Consider the following 15542-nt stretch of genomic DNA (forward strand, 5'->3'; position numbering starts at 1 on the left):
AATAACCTAAAATAGAAAGTGTGTATTTAGCCAGAGCTAGAAAATGATGATTTTAAACAAATAAACATTCTTTTGAGACTCAGTAAAGAAAACAAATATCTTTATTGGCTTAGCAACTGAAGTGGACACATATTAATTTTCAGAACATCTTTCATTTTTATCTTACCAATAAATTTAAATTAACTGTCGAAGATTTACCAAAATCATATGAACCAAATAGCACTTAGGGCTGATTTTTTTTAACTTAAAAAAAAAAGTTTATATGTATATGTGTTTGCTTACATATATGTATATGTAGCTTACATATATGTATATGTACCATATGAGTATCTGGTTCCCACACTGGGCATCAGAGGCCCTGGAGCTGGAGTCAGTCAGTTGTAAGCTGCTGTGTAGGTGCTGGGAACAGAACCCAGGTCCTCTAGAAGTACAGCCAGTGCCCTTAACCACTGAGCCATCTCTCCAGGCCCCATTTAGGGCTGATTTAATTGTTTTAACTTACACAGACACTCACTGATCTATAATACAATAAATGTAGGCTTGCATACAGAACACGTGTGTACACAGCCATTCATAAAAGCCCATAGGCTGGATTGCTTTCATTATACACAGCATTTTGTCCATTTTTCCTCTCTCTCTCTCTCTCTCTCTCTCTCTCTCTCTCTCTCTCTCTCTCTCTTGATAGGCTGGCCTCAAACTCAGAGTTTTTCCTGGGTCTGCCTCCCCAGTACTGGAATTAAAATCATTAAACTACCACACTCAGTGGTTAGATCTGCATTTCTAAATGCAATGTGACTTGGTAGAAATTTACTCAAAGACACTGAGATTATCCAAACATCACTTAGAAAGTCTTGTATAAAAACCCAGTGGAAGGGAGCTGGTGAGATGGCTCAGTGGTTAAGAGTGCCGACTGCTCTTCCAAAGGTCCTGAGTTCAAATCCCAGCAACCACATGGTGGCTCACAACCATCCGTAACAAAATCTGACGCCCTCTTCTGGAGTGTCTGAAGACAGCTACAGTGTACTTACATATAATTAATTAATTAATTAATTTAAAAAAAAAACAGTGGAAATCAACAGGTCAACAAGTGGGAGTGTCTTACAGTTTATAAGTGGGTGTTGCCCCTGATTTGAGATTATAAGCAAGCAATGCCCTTTCAAAGGGAAATGTCTTTTGCTGTGAATTTTTCTTTTTGTTTTAATATTCATTTTGTTTTATTTTATGTGTGTTGGTGTGAGGGTGTCAGATCTCCTGGAACAGGAGTTACAAACAGTTGTGAGCTGCCATGTAAGTGCTGGGGACCGAATTGGGGTGCTCTGGAAGAGCAGCCAGTTCTCTTAACCTCTGAGTCATCTCTCCATTACTGTCAACTTTTAAATGGCTAACCAAAACAGCAGGTGGCCATACTTTAGAGATCTGTCTAGGCAGATGTAAACTGTGTGACAGTTCAGTGTGACTCCTATTCTAATCAGATCCAGCTCTTCAATGTAGAGGAAGAGTACTCTCCCATCCACCAAAGGGCCTGCCTGGGTGACCTGCAGGTCCTCCCTGTCCTATCAGGCCAGAGTCAGAGGGAAATCACACGGATGGGAGAGCCTGGTAGGTCAGGTGCACAAAGCAAACAAAGAAATTGTTTTCCCCCAAAACAATTTCTCCCGCCCTGAGTATCAGCCATGGGCTTGCACCTCACAAAGGCCCACTAACCAACGCTCTCCTGTCTCCCACTAACCAACGCTCTCCTGTCTCCCCGTTTCTGGGATTGATGAGCCCTAGAATACAAGATGCGGTCATCCACAGTACAAGAGAGGAAAGGGGGGGAACGGGGAAAAAACACTTAGATGAAAGAAAACACCAAGGTTAAGACAGGCTGTGTAGATTAACCCGGTAACAAGAGGTATAGGCTACCAAATCCTGGTTCTGATGCCAGAAAAAAAAAAAAAAAAAAGGAAGGTCCTCATCTGATGTCAGAAAGATTCCAGAAAGGTACTTGAGAGTCATCACTTCTCCCCTTGAAGCCTCAGATTTACAACTTAGATTTCCTGCAACCTACCTGGGGTGATTCTCACAACAAAGGTATCTCTCAGCCTCCTCACCATCAGACGGTCTACTACATCATCTCAGTCAAGCATTCCTGCCTTACAGTGAGTACCAGAAACAACAGCAGAAAACAACACCCACCCCCTTTTCCCTCGCAAACATACACATACATACATACACATATACACACATACATACACACCCACTTACACCCACATACACACATATACACACACATAGACACAGACACACACATATACATACATATATAAACGCACATATACAAACATACACGCATACACACACACACACACACACAGAGTCCTTCTTTCAATGGTTGGTAGCTTTATACTCACAAGAAGTTACCTTCCAGTAGGAACACAATCATGTCCCACCTTATTCCTCAAAGACAAGACTGGGTAAGGCAGGTAGAAATTCAGCTAGGTCACCTAGACTGTGTGCTGTAATCTCAGTAACAGAACAGTGATTCCAGGCAAGGCTATCCGGGGAGTGAGTGAAAATGGAGACATAGAAGGACTGGGACTTAAGATGCTTTTACCTTAAGAAACTGAAGGATTGGGGTACAGTGCAGCAGTAGAGAGCTTGCCTGTGACAGGCCTTGCATGTGGTCCCTAGAAGTGGGGTGGGGGTATAAACCTGAAACCAGAGGAGAAGCTAAAACACAGAAAGCATTGAAACATGGTAGCCCCGGTGGTAGCAAAAACAACAGAAGACTCTGTCATCCTGGAAGTGAAAAGAGGATGATTTTCAAGAAGAAAGTGATGCACGGCATGTCTGCCGTGTGCGGTGCAGACATCTGATTTAGCTGCAGAAAGATTATTCACAGCCTTGAGAAGAACAGCCTTGGGTGAGTGAACCACACGGACATGATGGGAAAGTATCAAGAGGAAAAAAGTAGAGCCAGGTATGGAGGGTTATGCCTAAAAAGTCCAATATTTGGGGGCTGAGAAAGGAAGTTGGTGAGTTCAAGGGCAGCTGGGGCAGAGAGAGAGAGAGAGAGAGAGAGAGAGAGAGAGAGAGAGAGAGAGAGCAGGAAGTGACAGGAGGGGAAGAGAGAGACAAAAGAGAAAGAACAGGCTTTGCTCCCACAAATAGAACACAAAATTAATGGGAGCCCCTCGTGTGTCAAAAGAAGAAAGTTCTCCATCAGTTAATGTGTGGACAATGACTGGGGGCTGGGAGGGGGAGGAATCTAGGAAGGGACAATGGCTTCCCAGGAGAGTCAAGCTAAGGAAAGAATGAAGGCAGAGAGGGGCTCTCTAAGTTAGCGTAGAAGTTTCTATTAGGCACAAACATCTGGTGGCAGCATAAGAGCCCAGGTAAGTTGAAGTTGCTGTTGGTGCATCTGAAGCAGGTGTTCATGGAACATAGGAGCCGCAAGAATGAATCCAGTACTGAGTGCCCAGAGCCTAAGAGCACCTGAGTGCACAGCAGAGGATCAGGGAGCAGTGCTGTCTGAGGAGAGACCCAGGGAATAGGGGAGTAAGGCCTCCCTAGGTTCTCATTCATCCTTCAGGGCCATAGACCATACTCTAAGGGAGAGACTTTTTGTTTTGGGGACCACAAAATATTCTCATTGACACTTAGTGGCCACCAAAGAGCCCTCAGAATGTGCTGCTGCAGCTGCTGCTTCACCCTTCCAACATGACACAGAGAGGCCAAGAACTCTAATGCTGGGCTTAGTGATGATATGGTATCAGGGGTAAGAGGATGCTCTTGATCTTAAGAAAATTTATCTTCAGTAGCCAACTCATCCAACCAATAAGAAGCAGACACAAGGCTTACTAACTCCAGCAGAACACATTTGTTTGGTATGACATGTCCACAGCACAAAGCCCACATGGTAAAAACATGGGCATGTCCCTACTTTGAGTGGGAGATGACCCTGCACATAAAGGGAGGAAGCCCGGGCCTTAGTTGGTCCAGAGGGCAGAGAGCACAAGACCACACCTGCTGAGCCAACATTCTCCCAGGTGTTTTCCTGAAGCATCTTCAAAATGGAAAGGAGGTCTTGTGACAGGCACATCCTCTGCCTGGTGGGAGCTGGGCAGAGAGCCACAGCTGGAGGAGCCTGGGGACAGAGAGTAATAAAGGGAATTGACTCAAATGTCATGGTGGCCCAAGGTAGGAAGGTGGGTTACTGTGCACACATCCTGGTTTAGGGTGGAGCAGGTCCTTCCGATGGCTCCCCACAGGCTCCCGCCTGTTACAATCCATCATGGGCTCATGCTGCGGACCCACCTCCCACAGCAAAGGGCTGGGGAGATGAACTGCAACAGAGACTTTTGGGATCCTGAGTTCTCGTCAGAGAAGTGAGCAAGAAGACAGAGGCCGAGACTATGATTCAGCAGGATGCCGATGGAGGATGGAGCCTCCCCATCCCTTCCCACAATCCCAGCACAGCCCCATCCATTCCCATCCCTCAGACTTAAGGGAGGGAAACTCTGAAGAAGCAAAAGCCTCATGCAAGCACAAATTCAAGTGGCGCACGCCTTTAATCCCAGCACTTGGGAGGCAGAGGCAGGCAGATTTCTGAGTTCAAGGCTAGCCTGGTCTTCAGAGTGAGTTCCAGGACAACCAGGAAACCCTATCTTGAAAAACAAAACAAAACAAAACAAAACAAAACAAAACAAAACAAAACAAAAAGAATTTACAGCCTAGATTTAGTGGTAGATGGCAAGAATATATCAGTGCTTGATTAGAACTGTGAAGGTCACTCTAGCACTTCCTGACATGATAAATGGCACTGACCTTCTAGAACATTCCCTTTTGCCTCTCAAGAAGAACATTTCAAAATAGCCTGGAAGACATGAGGCCCCGCTCCTAGCTCAAGAGTTATTGACAGTTGATGGCTCCTAGGAAGGGAAGAGTGAGTTTTCTTTGAGGGTATGGTCCTTGGTAAGTCAACTAAATTCCAATGGGTGCCTCCATAATCCTTAGTTCATGGGCTGCACAAATTGCACTCAATGGGATATAAAATAGATTTAAAGGAGACACGAGGTTGGGAGGGGGTGGGGATGGGTACAGATCTTGGGTGGGTCTTGGAGGAGTTACGAGAAACAGTGGGTGTGGCTACAATAAATACACTGCTACTCAGTGGCTGCTGTGCTCGGGTCCCTACTATGCCAACCCCCTAGGGCCTAATCTCCAACTGGACAGACAAAGAACAAAAATGGTCCCTTTGTCCACCGCAAGAAGAAAAAAGAAACGAAGACAACATTGAGGCATGTGTAAACAAGAGTTCTTACCTCACACAGATGCCGGGACACAGGACAGAACTGTGCCTAGTAGGTCTGGGCATGCAGAACACTGTCTCTTCTCATACCTAGAGATTGAAGTCAGGGCCCTGACCACATGGTTAGGAAAAGAGCATGGGGAGAAAGGAAGCCCGGGAAAGAATCGGGAAAGATCTTCTTGTTTTCAGAGGGTGGGCGCTGCCAACTGCTGCCCTTCTTGCCTTCTCCCTCTCCACACATCTCTCAGCCCCTGCCCAGGCAAGGAGCATGGGGGATTTCCAGAGTGTAGCACTTCCAAGATCAGGCCCGCTTCAGAGGCCAGAGGGCCGGGGGCCTGGGCAGGCAGCCTGACCCGTGGGAATCCAGACAGCGGGAAGGGAAGCCAGCGTGCTGGCAGCGGGGGTGTGTCAGGGGGGATGGGCGTGGGGTGTCAAAAGGAGAGGCTGAAGCAAACTCACATGAAAACAGAGACCCAATCACACAGGTTCATATGACAAAGTCAACCACGCCACTCAAAACTGAACCAGACCGTGAAAAATCTTGTCTAGAAAATGCACCTCCATAGACAATACCCCAAATCTGACATGCTGGAGCAGACACAGGCAAGACAGTCATGCAGACAGAAAGACGGGCTTACATACAAAACTATGTAGCCAGTCACATGGATCCAAATGCTGTCCAACCCCATCCTTTAAGCACCTCTCCCCCAGTAAGCCTCTAGCTTTCTTCTGATCCCTCCTTCCTTTCTGCTGAGACCAGGTCTCACTATGTAGCCCTAGCTGACTTGGAACTAACTCTGTAGGCAGGTCAACCTCTAACTCAAAGAGATCTACCTGCCTCTACCTCCAGAGAACTGGAATTAATGGCATACCATCATGCTGGCCCTTCTCCCTCCTTTAAATCTGGTTTGTAACTTCTATCCTATTGCCTGTCCTTAATGGGATAGCCTTGGATTCATGTGTATATCCTGATCTCAACAACTTGATGGTCATGTCTTAAATATCCACAAAAGGAGGGTCTTGCCCAGTGGCAGAGCACTAGCCTCACATATGAAGGTTTTTGATTTGCTCTTGAGTTCTATAGGGAAAAATTCAGAACACCAGTGACCCCAATACTTGAGAATGTTCAGTAGTTAATGATGGCAAAGATAGGTGCATGCCAGGAACTGTTCTCAGGGACAGACTCTCTTTTAAGATCTACCAAAGTCAGGTGTGAGTTCACGACCCTCTTTAGAATCCCACCTACCACACATCACCATGAAAAGCCTCAGTTTACCCAGGGTCCCATGCCTGCAGACTACTGACCCCCTACAGTCTGACACAGCAGGTACAAGGGAAGAACAAACTAGGCAGACATGCCTGATCCAGGTCACCCTTAGGGAACCATCAAAGTCCCACGTGCCCCAGAAGGGGGCCCTGGCACAGGCATGGTTCCTTTTATAGCTCTATGGCAAGCTTTAATGTTAGCTGCAATCCCACTACAAGCCCAGCCTTACAGCCATACTCCTAACCAAACTCCAGTCTCATTCCCAGAAAGAGAAGGGTGGTGTGGTAAATGCCAACAAGGTGCTTGAATGGCCAAATGAGCCTGTCACAGAAGGCTTTGGTGCTCCTTCTCCCTTGGACCTAGATGGTCACCCGCCCTACTTGGATAGCTCTAGAGAGACTTACAGCCTCACACAGGGAACCTAGAAAGCAGCCCAGCAGACTCTCCCCATATCAGAGCAGAATTGCACATAACCATATATCCCTCCCTGAATTGTCTTAGAAGTTCAGAACCAACCTCCAACATACAATGTAAACTCCTTGGCTGATCCTAACCTCAAACCCAAATTCAGTGCCCAACTCCATTCTGTCTTTAAAAGACCAATCCAACATATACCAGCCTTTAACAGCAAGAATCACAACCCAGTTCAAAACCCCACACTAACAGCAGGATCCTTCCCTGTGCTGGCCATAACCTTCTATTCTAATCTGATCCCAGATCAACACCATTCTGGGCATCCATCTAATTCCAAACCCAACCCTGAACAGTTGCACACTGGGTAACATACACCTCTAAGCTGGGCATATGACTTTCACAGCTTCAGGGACTCAGTGGCTCTCGCTGGCACAGTCACCATCGGCTTTTGTCCATGAGGTACCTTATTCCTGGGATGGCTCACTCAGTGCTCTGCCGGGAACCCAGGAGCACCAAAGCACCCAGGCCTTTTGACCCTGGTGGAATATGCAGACCCATGGGTCCTGGCATACCCCAGAGCCTCTTCCAGGATTAGCTCAACCCTTGGGCTGAAATTCCCACCATACCCTCCCCTTGGCTCTTGTCTGCCAAACTCAGAGGGAGCATCTGCTGCCCTGGAGGCCCCGAGGAGACAGGAGCAGGCAGGCACAGAGCTGAAGAGAATGTGGCTATTCCAATACGGGGCTTTCCAGACTCTTGTGACACCTAAGATGTCTACCCCAGAATGGCCCCAGGTACCAGCCCCAGACAGGTAGTGGACCTGCTAGAAGTGAGGCTGAGAGAGGTAGCAATGCACACGGCTCCTCTCTCGCTCGCTCTAGGGACTTGGTCTGTCTCATTGTTAGCGTTAGCATCAGTCACGCTCTCTGTAAGGAGTGGGGACTCCTTACACCCAGGTACCAGTGTAGAAACCCTCTGCTTCTGAGCCTCCATGGGCCTGTCAAACAGTAGCCAGGCTTCCTGAGGAGTCAAGACTTTCACACTAAGGACTGGAATACTTAAGCAGACACTCAAATCTCAGACGGACACCCATTGGTCTCTGTGTCCTTTCTGCACTATTTACATGCAGTCTGGCTCAGGGACCCAAAGCAGTTCTAGGATGTAATCCCCTAGACCTCCGTGTTTGTGTTAGGGTTCAGGTGGGACTGTGGACTAGGATGAAGCTGGCAGTAAAGGCAGAAGACTAGGTGGGCGTGGGTCTCTGAAGTCCTGAGAACAGAAACAATACGGTCCTCATCTAACTTCCCGCCAGCCTTGCTTCTTCCCAGGCTATCTCAGTGTCTCTAGTCACAGACCAAGTAGGGGCAGGTCCCATTCATCTTCTTTGTTTTCAAGACAGATGTTTCCTTCCCTAGCTTTTCCTACCACGTTTTCCAGCCCCATCAAACCTTCAGTTACCCACAAGGGCCTTCATTTGGACTCTAAGCCCAGAAGCAAGCAGGAAGACCACCTGACCCCTGACCCCACAACCCCAGGATGTATCATCTCTTTGAGGCTGTTCTATCTCTACAGGCTCACGTTTGGCAGGAGAGGTTCCTGGTCTGTGCTAGGAAGAGTTTTCAGGATCCAGGAATGTGGGCAATGATGGGACCTGAGGGGAAACCACAAATAAAGACAAGGCAGGATCTTAGGTGAGAGAGAAGCGCCTAGATATTTTAGAAGTCAAATCCACACGGCCCCCTTTTCACTCTTTATACCCCCTCCCCCACCTTTATTTCCTGTGCTAGGCTGGAAAGTAACCTTCCTCCAGAGAGGCAACTGGGACATCATTTCCTCTGGTCACCTTTGTTCCTTCCCACGAGCTTTTTGCCCATCTGGAGTGTGGGATGGGAGCAGAACCGGCCCAGGTGGCTCTTTCAGCGTCACCCGTCAAATTCTTGGAATTACCTGGACAACCTGGTAAAAATACAGATTACTTGGCTCTGTTCTGAGAGTCTATTTAAGTTGATCTGGGATAATGGCAGATGCGTTTATTTTTAACAAGCTTTCCAGGGGATTCTTAGTGCAGCCAGTTTGGGAAAGAGTCAAATTCAGGATGGCTGTCATCTACATACCTAGCTCTAAGCCCTGCTATCTTCCTTTTTTAGAAAACTCAGAGACAAGTTACTGCTTTAGGGTTCTCTAGGGGAGCCAAACAGATGGAACAGGTACATGCTCAAAAGGATATTTATTAGCCTGGCTTATACAGTAGCATCCAGGCTACTCAACAATGATGATCTTCACACTGGAGAAGCTAAGAGCCTGGCAGCTGCTGTCCACAAGGCTGAATACCTTAGCATGCCAGACTGGCACTGATGGCCTAGCAGAGTCCCTGAAAGCCACTGGTCTTAAGATTGGAAGCCAGAAGAATCAGGGTTCTGACATCAGCAAGGAAAGGCAGTGGCAGCAACAGAGTAGATAAACTCACCAGCAAGACTCAAGGCAAGCAGGCAAAATGCAAAAGTATGTTGTCCCTCTGACCTTCTTATAGCTGGACAGTTACTGGAAGGAACTACCCACATCAAGTGGGTAGTCCTGTGTCTATGATGTGCTTACCCACTTCAAGTGGGTAGTCCTGGCTCTGTGGTGTCTACCCACTGTAGCCAGGAAAACCCCAGGGCTGGAGAAATGGCTTGATGAGTGAAAACATTTGTCTTGAAAGCCTGATAGCCTGAGGTCAAGCCCAGAACCCATGAGAAAAAGGCAGGTGCAGCTGCATGCATCTGTAGACCCGGCATTCCCATAGTAAAAATGGAGGTAAAGACAGAAACCTTTGCCTCAGTGAGATGGAAGGCAAGAACTGTCACCCCAGAGTTGTCCTCCGACCTCCATAATTGAGCTATGGCACATGCAAGCTCAGATGCATGCATGCATACTCTCTCTCTCTCTCTCTCTCTCTCTCTCTCTCTCTCTCTCTCACACACACACACACACACACACACACACACACACACACACACACACAGACAAACACACACACACACAGACTAGTTAATTTTAAAAGAAAACAAAAACCTTCCTAGATATTCTCAGAGGCTAACCTTATTCTAGATACCCCTCACAGGTGTGACCAGAGATTTATCTCCTAATTCCAGACCCACTCAGGTTGACAATTAAAACTTACCACCAGAGAGGCGACGGAGAGCTCTCCTAGAGGACGGGGTTCACTTCCCCGCCCCTGCTCGGGGTGACTTACGCTGCCTAGAACTGACTCCAGCTCTAGAACACCCACGTCGCACAGATCCATACACACAAAAAATAAAACACAGCTCCAACGTGGCTGTACACACCTTTAGTCCTAGCACTCAGGAGGCAGAGACAAGCGGATCTCTGTGAGTTTGAGGCCAGCCTGCCTGATCTACGTAATGAGTTACAGACCAGGCCAACCCTACATTGTGAGACTCTGTTTTAAAAGGAAGAGAAAGAGAGAAGAAAGGAAGAAAGAAAGAAAGAAAGAAAGAAAGAAAGAAAGAAAGAAAGAAAGAAAGAAAGAAGAGAAGAGAAGAGAAGAGAAGAGAAGAGAAGAGAAGAGAAGAGAAGAGAAAAGAAAAGGAAGGAAGAAAGAAAAGATAATAACCAGAGCTACTCACTACCTTCTGTGTCACCTCCACAGAGGAGAAAAATAGATGGAAATTTAAATTTTTCTAGTGCCAAGATCTAGGTTAAAAAAAAAAAATCTAAGACATCTTGTGTTGTTTTATTTGAGACAATGTCTCACTGGCTGTCATAGAACTCCATTTGTAGACCAGGCCGGCCTCAAACTCACAGAGATCGAATTGCCTCTGCCACCCGAGCGCTGGGATTACAAGTATATGTCCTCTGATTCAGGACATATTATCTCTTATTTTTCCCCAGCCATTTTCCAGGAAAACCACCTTCTTGCTAGCAAGGATGCTCCCTGCCCTGCATAGTGTCTCAGCCTGCTAGCAACCTCAGTTCCCCAGCCCTTGTGACCAGTTCTTCTTCCCTGTGAACCATCCCAACAGTACCCGTTTCCCCCACAGAAGGAACCCCAAATACCACCCTGTACAGCAAAGACAACACACTTAGAAAAATCTCTTTGGGGAAGTCACAAGTAGATGATGGCACTGTCCTCAACAAGGGCCGTCAGCCAGGCATAGTGGCATACTCCTTTAACCTCAGCCCTCAGGAGACAGAGGATGGTTACATCTAAGTTTGAAGCTAAGAGTGTTATCAGCCTCTGAGAAGCATAAGAACTGATGTCCAAAGATCCCACACTAGATGGTCTGAGTTTCCAGTAGTCGTCAAGAAGCTACAAATACTCAAAATATAGCTCACTCAACAGAAAAACAACAAACAAACAAACACTGAGAGGAGAAACATTACTGAGAAAACCCAGACATCCGGCACACTACCAAAAGTTATGTTATTGTTACTTAACAACCTTCAGGTGGCTGAAGGGAACTCTGGGCAGAAAAGTAAAGGAAATCTGGGAACTGTACATCCGTGAGAAGAGGAGGTTTAGAAAGCAGTGTGTGGAACTGTGGAGGACAGGCAGAAGCAGCACCTCACAGCCTTGATGCACTATTTAGGAGGCAGAGGCAGGACCATCCGAGCTCAAGGTCAGTCTGCACTACAGAAAGAGGCTGAGCCCAAATTCTGCAAGGAGATGCCAGGTAAGACAAGCACCCAGGGGTGAGGATGGGACTCAGGTCTGTCTCAGCTGTCAGGACAGACTGTAAGGTTCTTAAGAGGACAAAAGAAGAGGAGCAAACAAAAAAAAAAATCAGTACACAGAAGGAAATGATACAGATGAAAGCAGAAATAAAGAATCAAAAGATGATAAAAATAAAAATCATTAGAAGGCAGAGGTTGGTGGATCTTGTGTGTGTGTATATATATATATATATATATATATATATATATATATATATGGATAGATAGATAGATATCATATATAAAATAAGATAAAGGGTCATTGAATGTCACCCTGGATGCCCTGGACTAGGCTGGCTTTGAATATTATATATATATAAATATATATATATATAAAATGTCAAGGGAGACAGCTTAGTGGTTAAAAGCACTGGCTTCTCTTCCAGAGGATCCAGCCTCAGTTATCGAAACCTACATGGTGGCTCACAACCATCTGTAACTGCAGTTCTGAGGGACCGGATGCCCTCTTCTGCCCCCAAGTGCATGCGCACACGTGCACAGAAGCTATATATATATATGTATACACACACACACACATATAAATGTATGTATATATATACACATGTAGGAAAGAACATCCACACACATGAAATAAAATCATTTTTTTAATTTAAAAGATCAAGTCATTGAAGTCAAAAGTGAAAGTAGGGACATCAGTATAATTTGACATAAATAAAAAAGATCCAATAAACTGGGTGTGGTGGTGCTTGCTTTTAATCCCAGACTCGGGAGGCAGAGGGAAGTGGATCTCTGAGTTCAAAGCCAGCCTGCTCTACAGAGCAAGTTCTAGGATAGCCAGGGCTACACAGAGAAACCCTGTCTCAAAACAAAAAACAAACAAAAAGGGTGTGCTATGTATGACTCTGTTCCAACCTAGGTGAAACGGATAAATTCCAAAATCACAAAAACTACCAAAATCAGCTACAGAAGAAATGCACCTTCCTTCCGAGTGGGTTTGCACCACGTAAGAACACTGATTAAGGAATAACAATTGCAAAATACCCAAACTAATAAAATACCAGGTCTAATGGCTTCAGTGGGAATTCTCTTCAACATCACAACAGTTTTAACATCCATTGTTCTCAAAGTTTCCAAAAGTCTGAAGAGCTGGCATTCCCTAACACATTCTCTGAGGTCAGCGTTACCTGATCCTGAGGCTGGAAAACGAGCCTACAGGAAAACAGCAGACCAACCCCCATCCCTTATACATGAAAACACAAAATAATTTTTAAAAAAACAAACTCAGCAGCACAGTGAAGTATTATGTACTACGACCAAGTGGGGTCTGCTCTCAGGTTAAAACAAGGCCACATTAACATGAAGGGGAAACCCATACGATCTTACCACATTATTAAAAAAAATGAATCCAGTGCCCTTTCAGGAGGAGAAAATAATAGCCCATTAACTGAAAATGGCAAGAAACATCCCAACATAATAAAGGACGATGAGAATCCTACCTTGTCATCAATAAGGAAAGACTGAGCTCTCTTCAGATCAGGAACATACAAGATGCTCACGTCAACCCAACAGTGCAAGCTATAGTGGAGAGAGGGAGGGGAAGAGAGAGAGAGAGAGAGAGAGAGAGAGAGAGAGAGAGAGAGAGAACTATTAGCAATTAATAATTCCACCACTCAGAGGCAGAGGCAGGTAGATCTCTGTGAGTTCAAGGCCAACCTGGTCTATGAATCCCAGAACAGCCAAGGCTACATGTGACATTGTGTCTCAAAAAAGTAACAACAATAACAACAACAACAACAAAATTCCAAAAGGAAATAAAGAACACAATTACATTTATAACAGCACCAAACAGAATACTTACAGATAAATTTAATCCAGTAGGCTTAAGACTTATACTGTGAAAAATACAAAGCATTCTAATTAAAGGAGGCCTGAATGAGTAAAAAGCTATCCCTTATTCATGGATTGAATTCTAATTTTACAAAGACAGTGATAACAACGTAAGTGGTCCTCAGATTCAGTACAATATCTAGTAGAATCCCTAGGGAGGGATGGAAAGGGGACAGTTGTGTAATTATAGTATACTCCCAAAAGCTAAAAGAAATAATAATAAATAAAACATAAGGGAGGGGCAGAAAGATGGCTCAGCACTGATGGAAGGGTGTTGCTCTTAGAGGACCTGAGTCCAGTTCCCTGCACCCTCACCTACCACTTCTACCCACAGCCACACAGAAATACACATTGTTTTAAAAAGCAGAGGAATGTTTCATGGACTTGGATCTGTTAATGATCGGTTCAATGTGATGTTGTGTTAATAACATCACAGCTAGCAGGGGGAGACGGGGGGAGTTGGGTTTCACAAAACTTTTAAATTTTGTGCGCTACTATCAGGAAGCCTATATAGAATGAGAGGATGCATTTGTATATCATATGTCTAAAATAAGGCCTATTGTCAGGGATCTATAAAGAACTCCTAGTCATTAGATAGATTATTACTTGCCGAAAGGAGAGGAGATGTGTGGGGCTTGAAGGGCAGGGAGGAAGCAATCGTGCTTTGGGGACAGTGGCTGGAAGGACCAGGGAGAGATGAGGAGCTGAACAGCTAGGAGCTGACCGTATGCTCACACTAATGCCATCTGATCCAACTCACAGGAAAAGGAGGGGGAGCGAGGGAAGCGAAAGTCTCAGACTGCATAAATAGGCAGCAAGCCAGTCGCAGCCCACACACACAGACCCCAACATGCGGCTGTCCATCTCACCTACAGCTCTGGTCTCATCCTCAACTCAACCACAGTCATGGCTCAGATGATGACTCTGAGCCTCCTTAGCCTGGTCCTGGCTCTCTGCATCCCCTGGACCCAAGGTACCAAGGAGGGAGAGGCTTTAGCTGGGGAAGGGGGCCATAGAGACACCTTATAAGCCGCAGCTGGGTCTGTGCACCTACCTTGAAGGCAGTGATGGAGGGGCTCAGGACTGCTGCCTTAAGTACAGCCAGAAGAAAATTCCCTACAGTATTGTTCGAGGCTATAGGAAGCAAGAACCAAGTTTAGGCTGTCCCATCCCGGCAATCCTGTGAGTGCGCTGATCGGGTGGGTACAGGCTGGTGGTTGGGTTGGGAAGGTGTGATGGGCCAGACTAAGAACGCTTGCTGCCCTCCAACCCTCAGGTTCTCACCCCGGAAGCACTCTAAGCCTGAGCTATGTGCAAACCCTGAGGAAGGCTGGGTGCAGAACCTGATGCGCCGCCTGGACCAGCCTCCAGTCCCAGGGAAACAACGCCCCAGCTGCAGGACGAACCGGGGAACCTCTAAGTCTGGAAAGAAAGGAAAGGGCTCCAAGGGCTGCAAGAGGTGAGGCTGCTGAAGGGATGGAAGGGGAACAAAGAGGAGCCTCCCTCCACCTGCCTCTCACACTTCTTTTCTGCCCTGCCAGAACTGAACAGACACAGACCTCAAGAGGATAGCCCAGTAACCCGCCTGGAGCCCAGGAGATACCCCACGAACTTCAAGCTGGGTGATTCACAGTCCAACTCACAGGCAAAGAGGGAGCTAGAAAACAGACTCAGGAGCCCAGAGCAGCCACCTCATGCTGGCCTCCGTCACACCCTTGCCCTGCTTCAACCATCACATCTGCATGGCCATCCCTTTCTTACCTGGCGGAGCTGCCTTCCCTGGGGTAGACCTAGAGAGTCAGAAGAAAGAGTGTTTCCCAGGGAATGAGGAAGGAGACAGCAGGACTGTCCCCTCTAGGCGGTCACTCAGGTCCCAAGACCTGAACCTGCTCTCCATGGCGCCCTCCCCTTGTCCTTGCACCTATGATTCATACCTAACTGAATAAAAAGGTGATCCAGCCTCAGGCCGAATTCCTCAATTCCTGGTTGTGTGTATATATGTGT

General features: G+C 46.5%; 1 protein-coding gene across 2 annotated transcripts; it reads left to right on the forward strand.

The window, feature by feature from the left end:
* The first annotated feature begins 8606 nt into the window (after positions 1-8606).
* LOC147004363 (C-C motif chemokine 21a-like) lies at positions 8607-15502 on the forward strand. Of its 2 annotated transcripts, XM_085839390.1 has the most exons (6): positions 8607-8665; positions 8762-8933; position 9150; positions 14600-14720; positions 14815-14997; positions 15080-15502. In XM_085839390.1, the coding sequence occupies exons 1-6, from the start codon at positions 8607-8609 to the stop codon at positions 15108-15110; spliced, it is 567 nt and encodes a 188-aa protein (XP_085695516.1). In that variant the 3' UTR covers positions 15111-15502. The 2 variants fall into 2 exon arrangements, with proteins under 2 accessions (XP_085695516.1, XP_085695517.1); XM_085839391.1 differs by lacking the exons at positions 8607-8665; positions 8762-8933; position 9150 and adding an exon at positions 14445-14511.
* Positions 15503-15542: the final 40 nt, after the last annotated feature.

This window comes from Mus caroli, unplaced genomic scaffold (assembly GCF_978045245.1).
Source record: "Mus caroli unplaced genomic scaffold, Mus_caroli_1 scaffold_6, whole genome shotgun sequence".
NCBI classification, from domain to species: domain Eukaryota; kingdom Metazoa; phylum Chordata; class Mammalia; order Rodentia; family Muridae; genus Mus; species Mus caroli.

Bases quoted from the DNA above. Each gene is read 5' to 3' on its own strand.
- LOC147004363 (XM_085839390.1), top strand. From the start codon at position 8,607: ATGTGGGCAATGATGGGACCTGAGGGGAAACCACAAATAAAGACAAGG. The intron at 8,666-8,761 runs GTGAGAGAGAAG...TTCCTGTGCTAG, and splicing joins AAGACAAGGCAGGATCTTAG to GCTGGAAAGTAACCTTCCTC. The intron at 14,721-14,814 runs GTGAGTGCGCTG...TCCAACCCTCAG, and splicing joins TGTCCCATCCCGGCAATCCT to GTTCTCACCCCGGAAGCACT.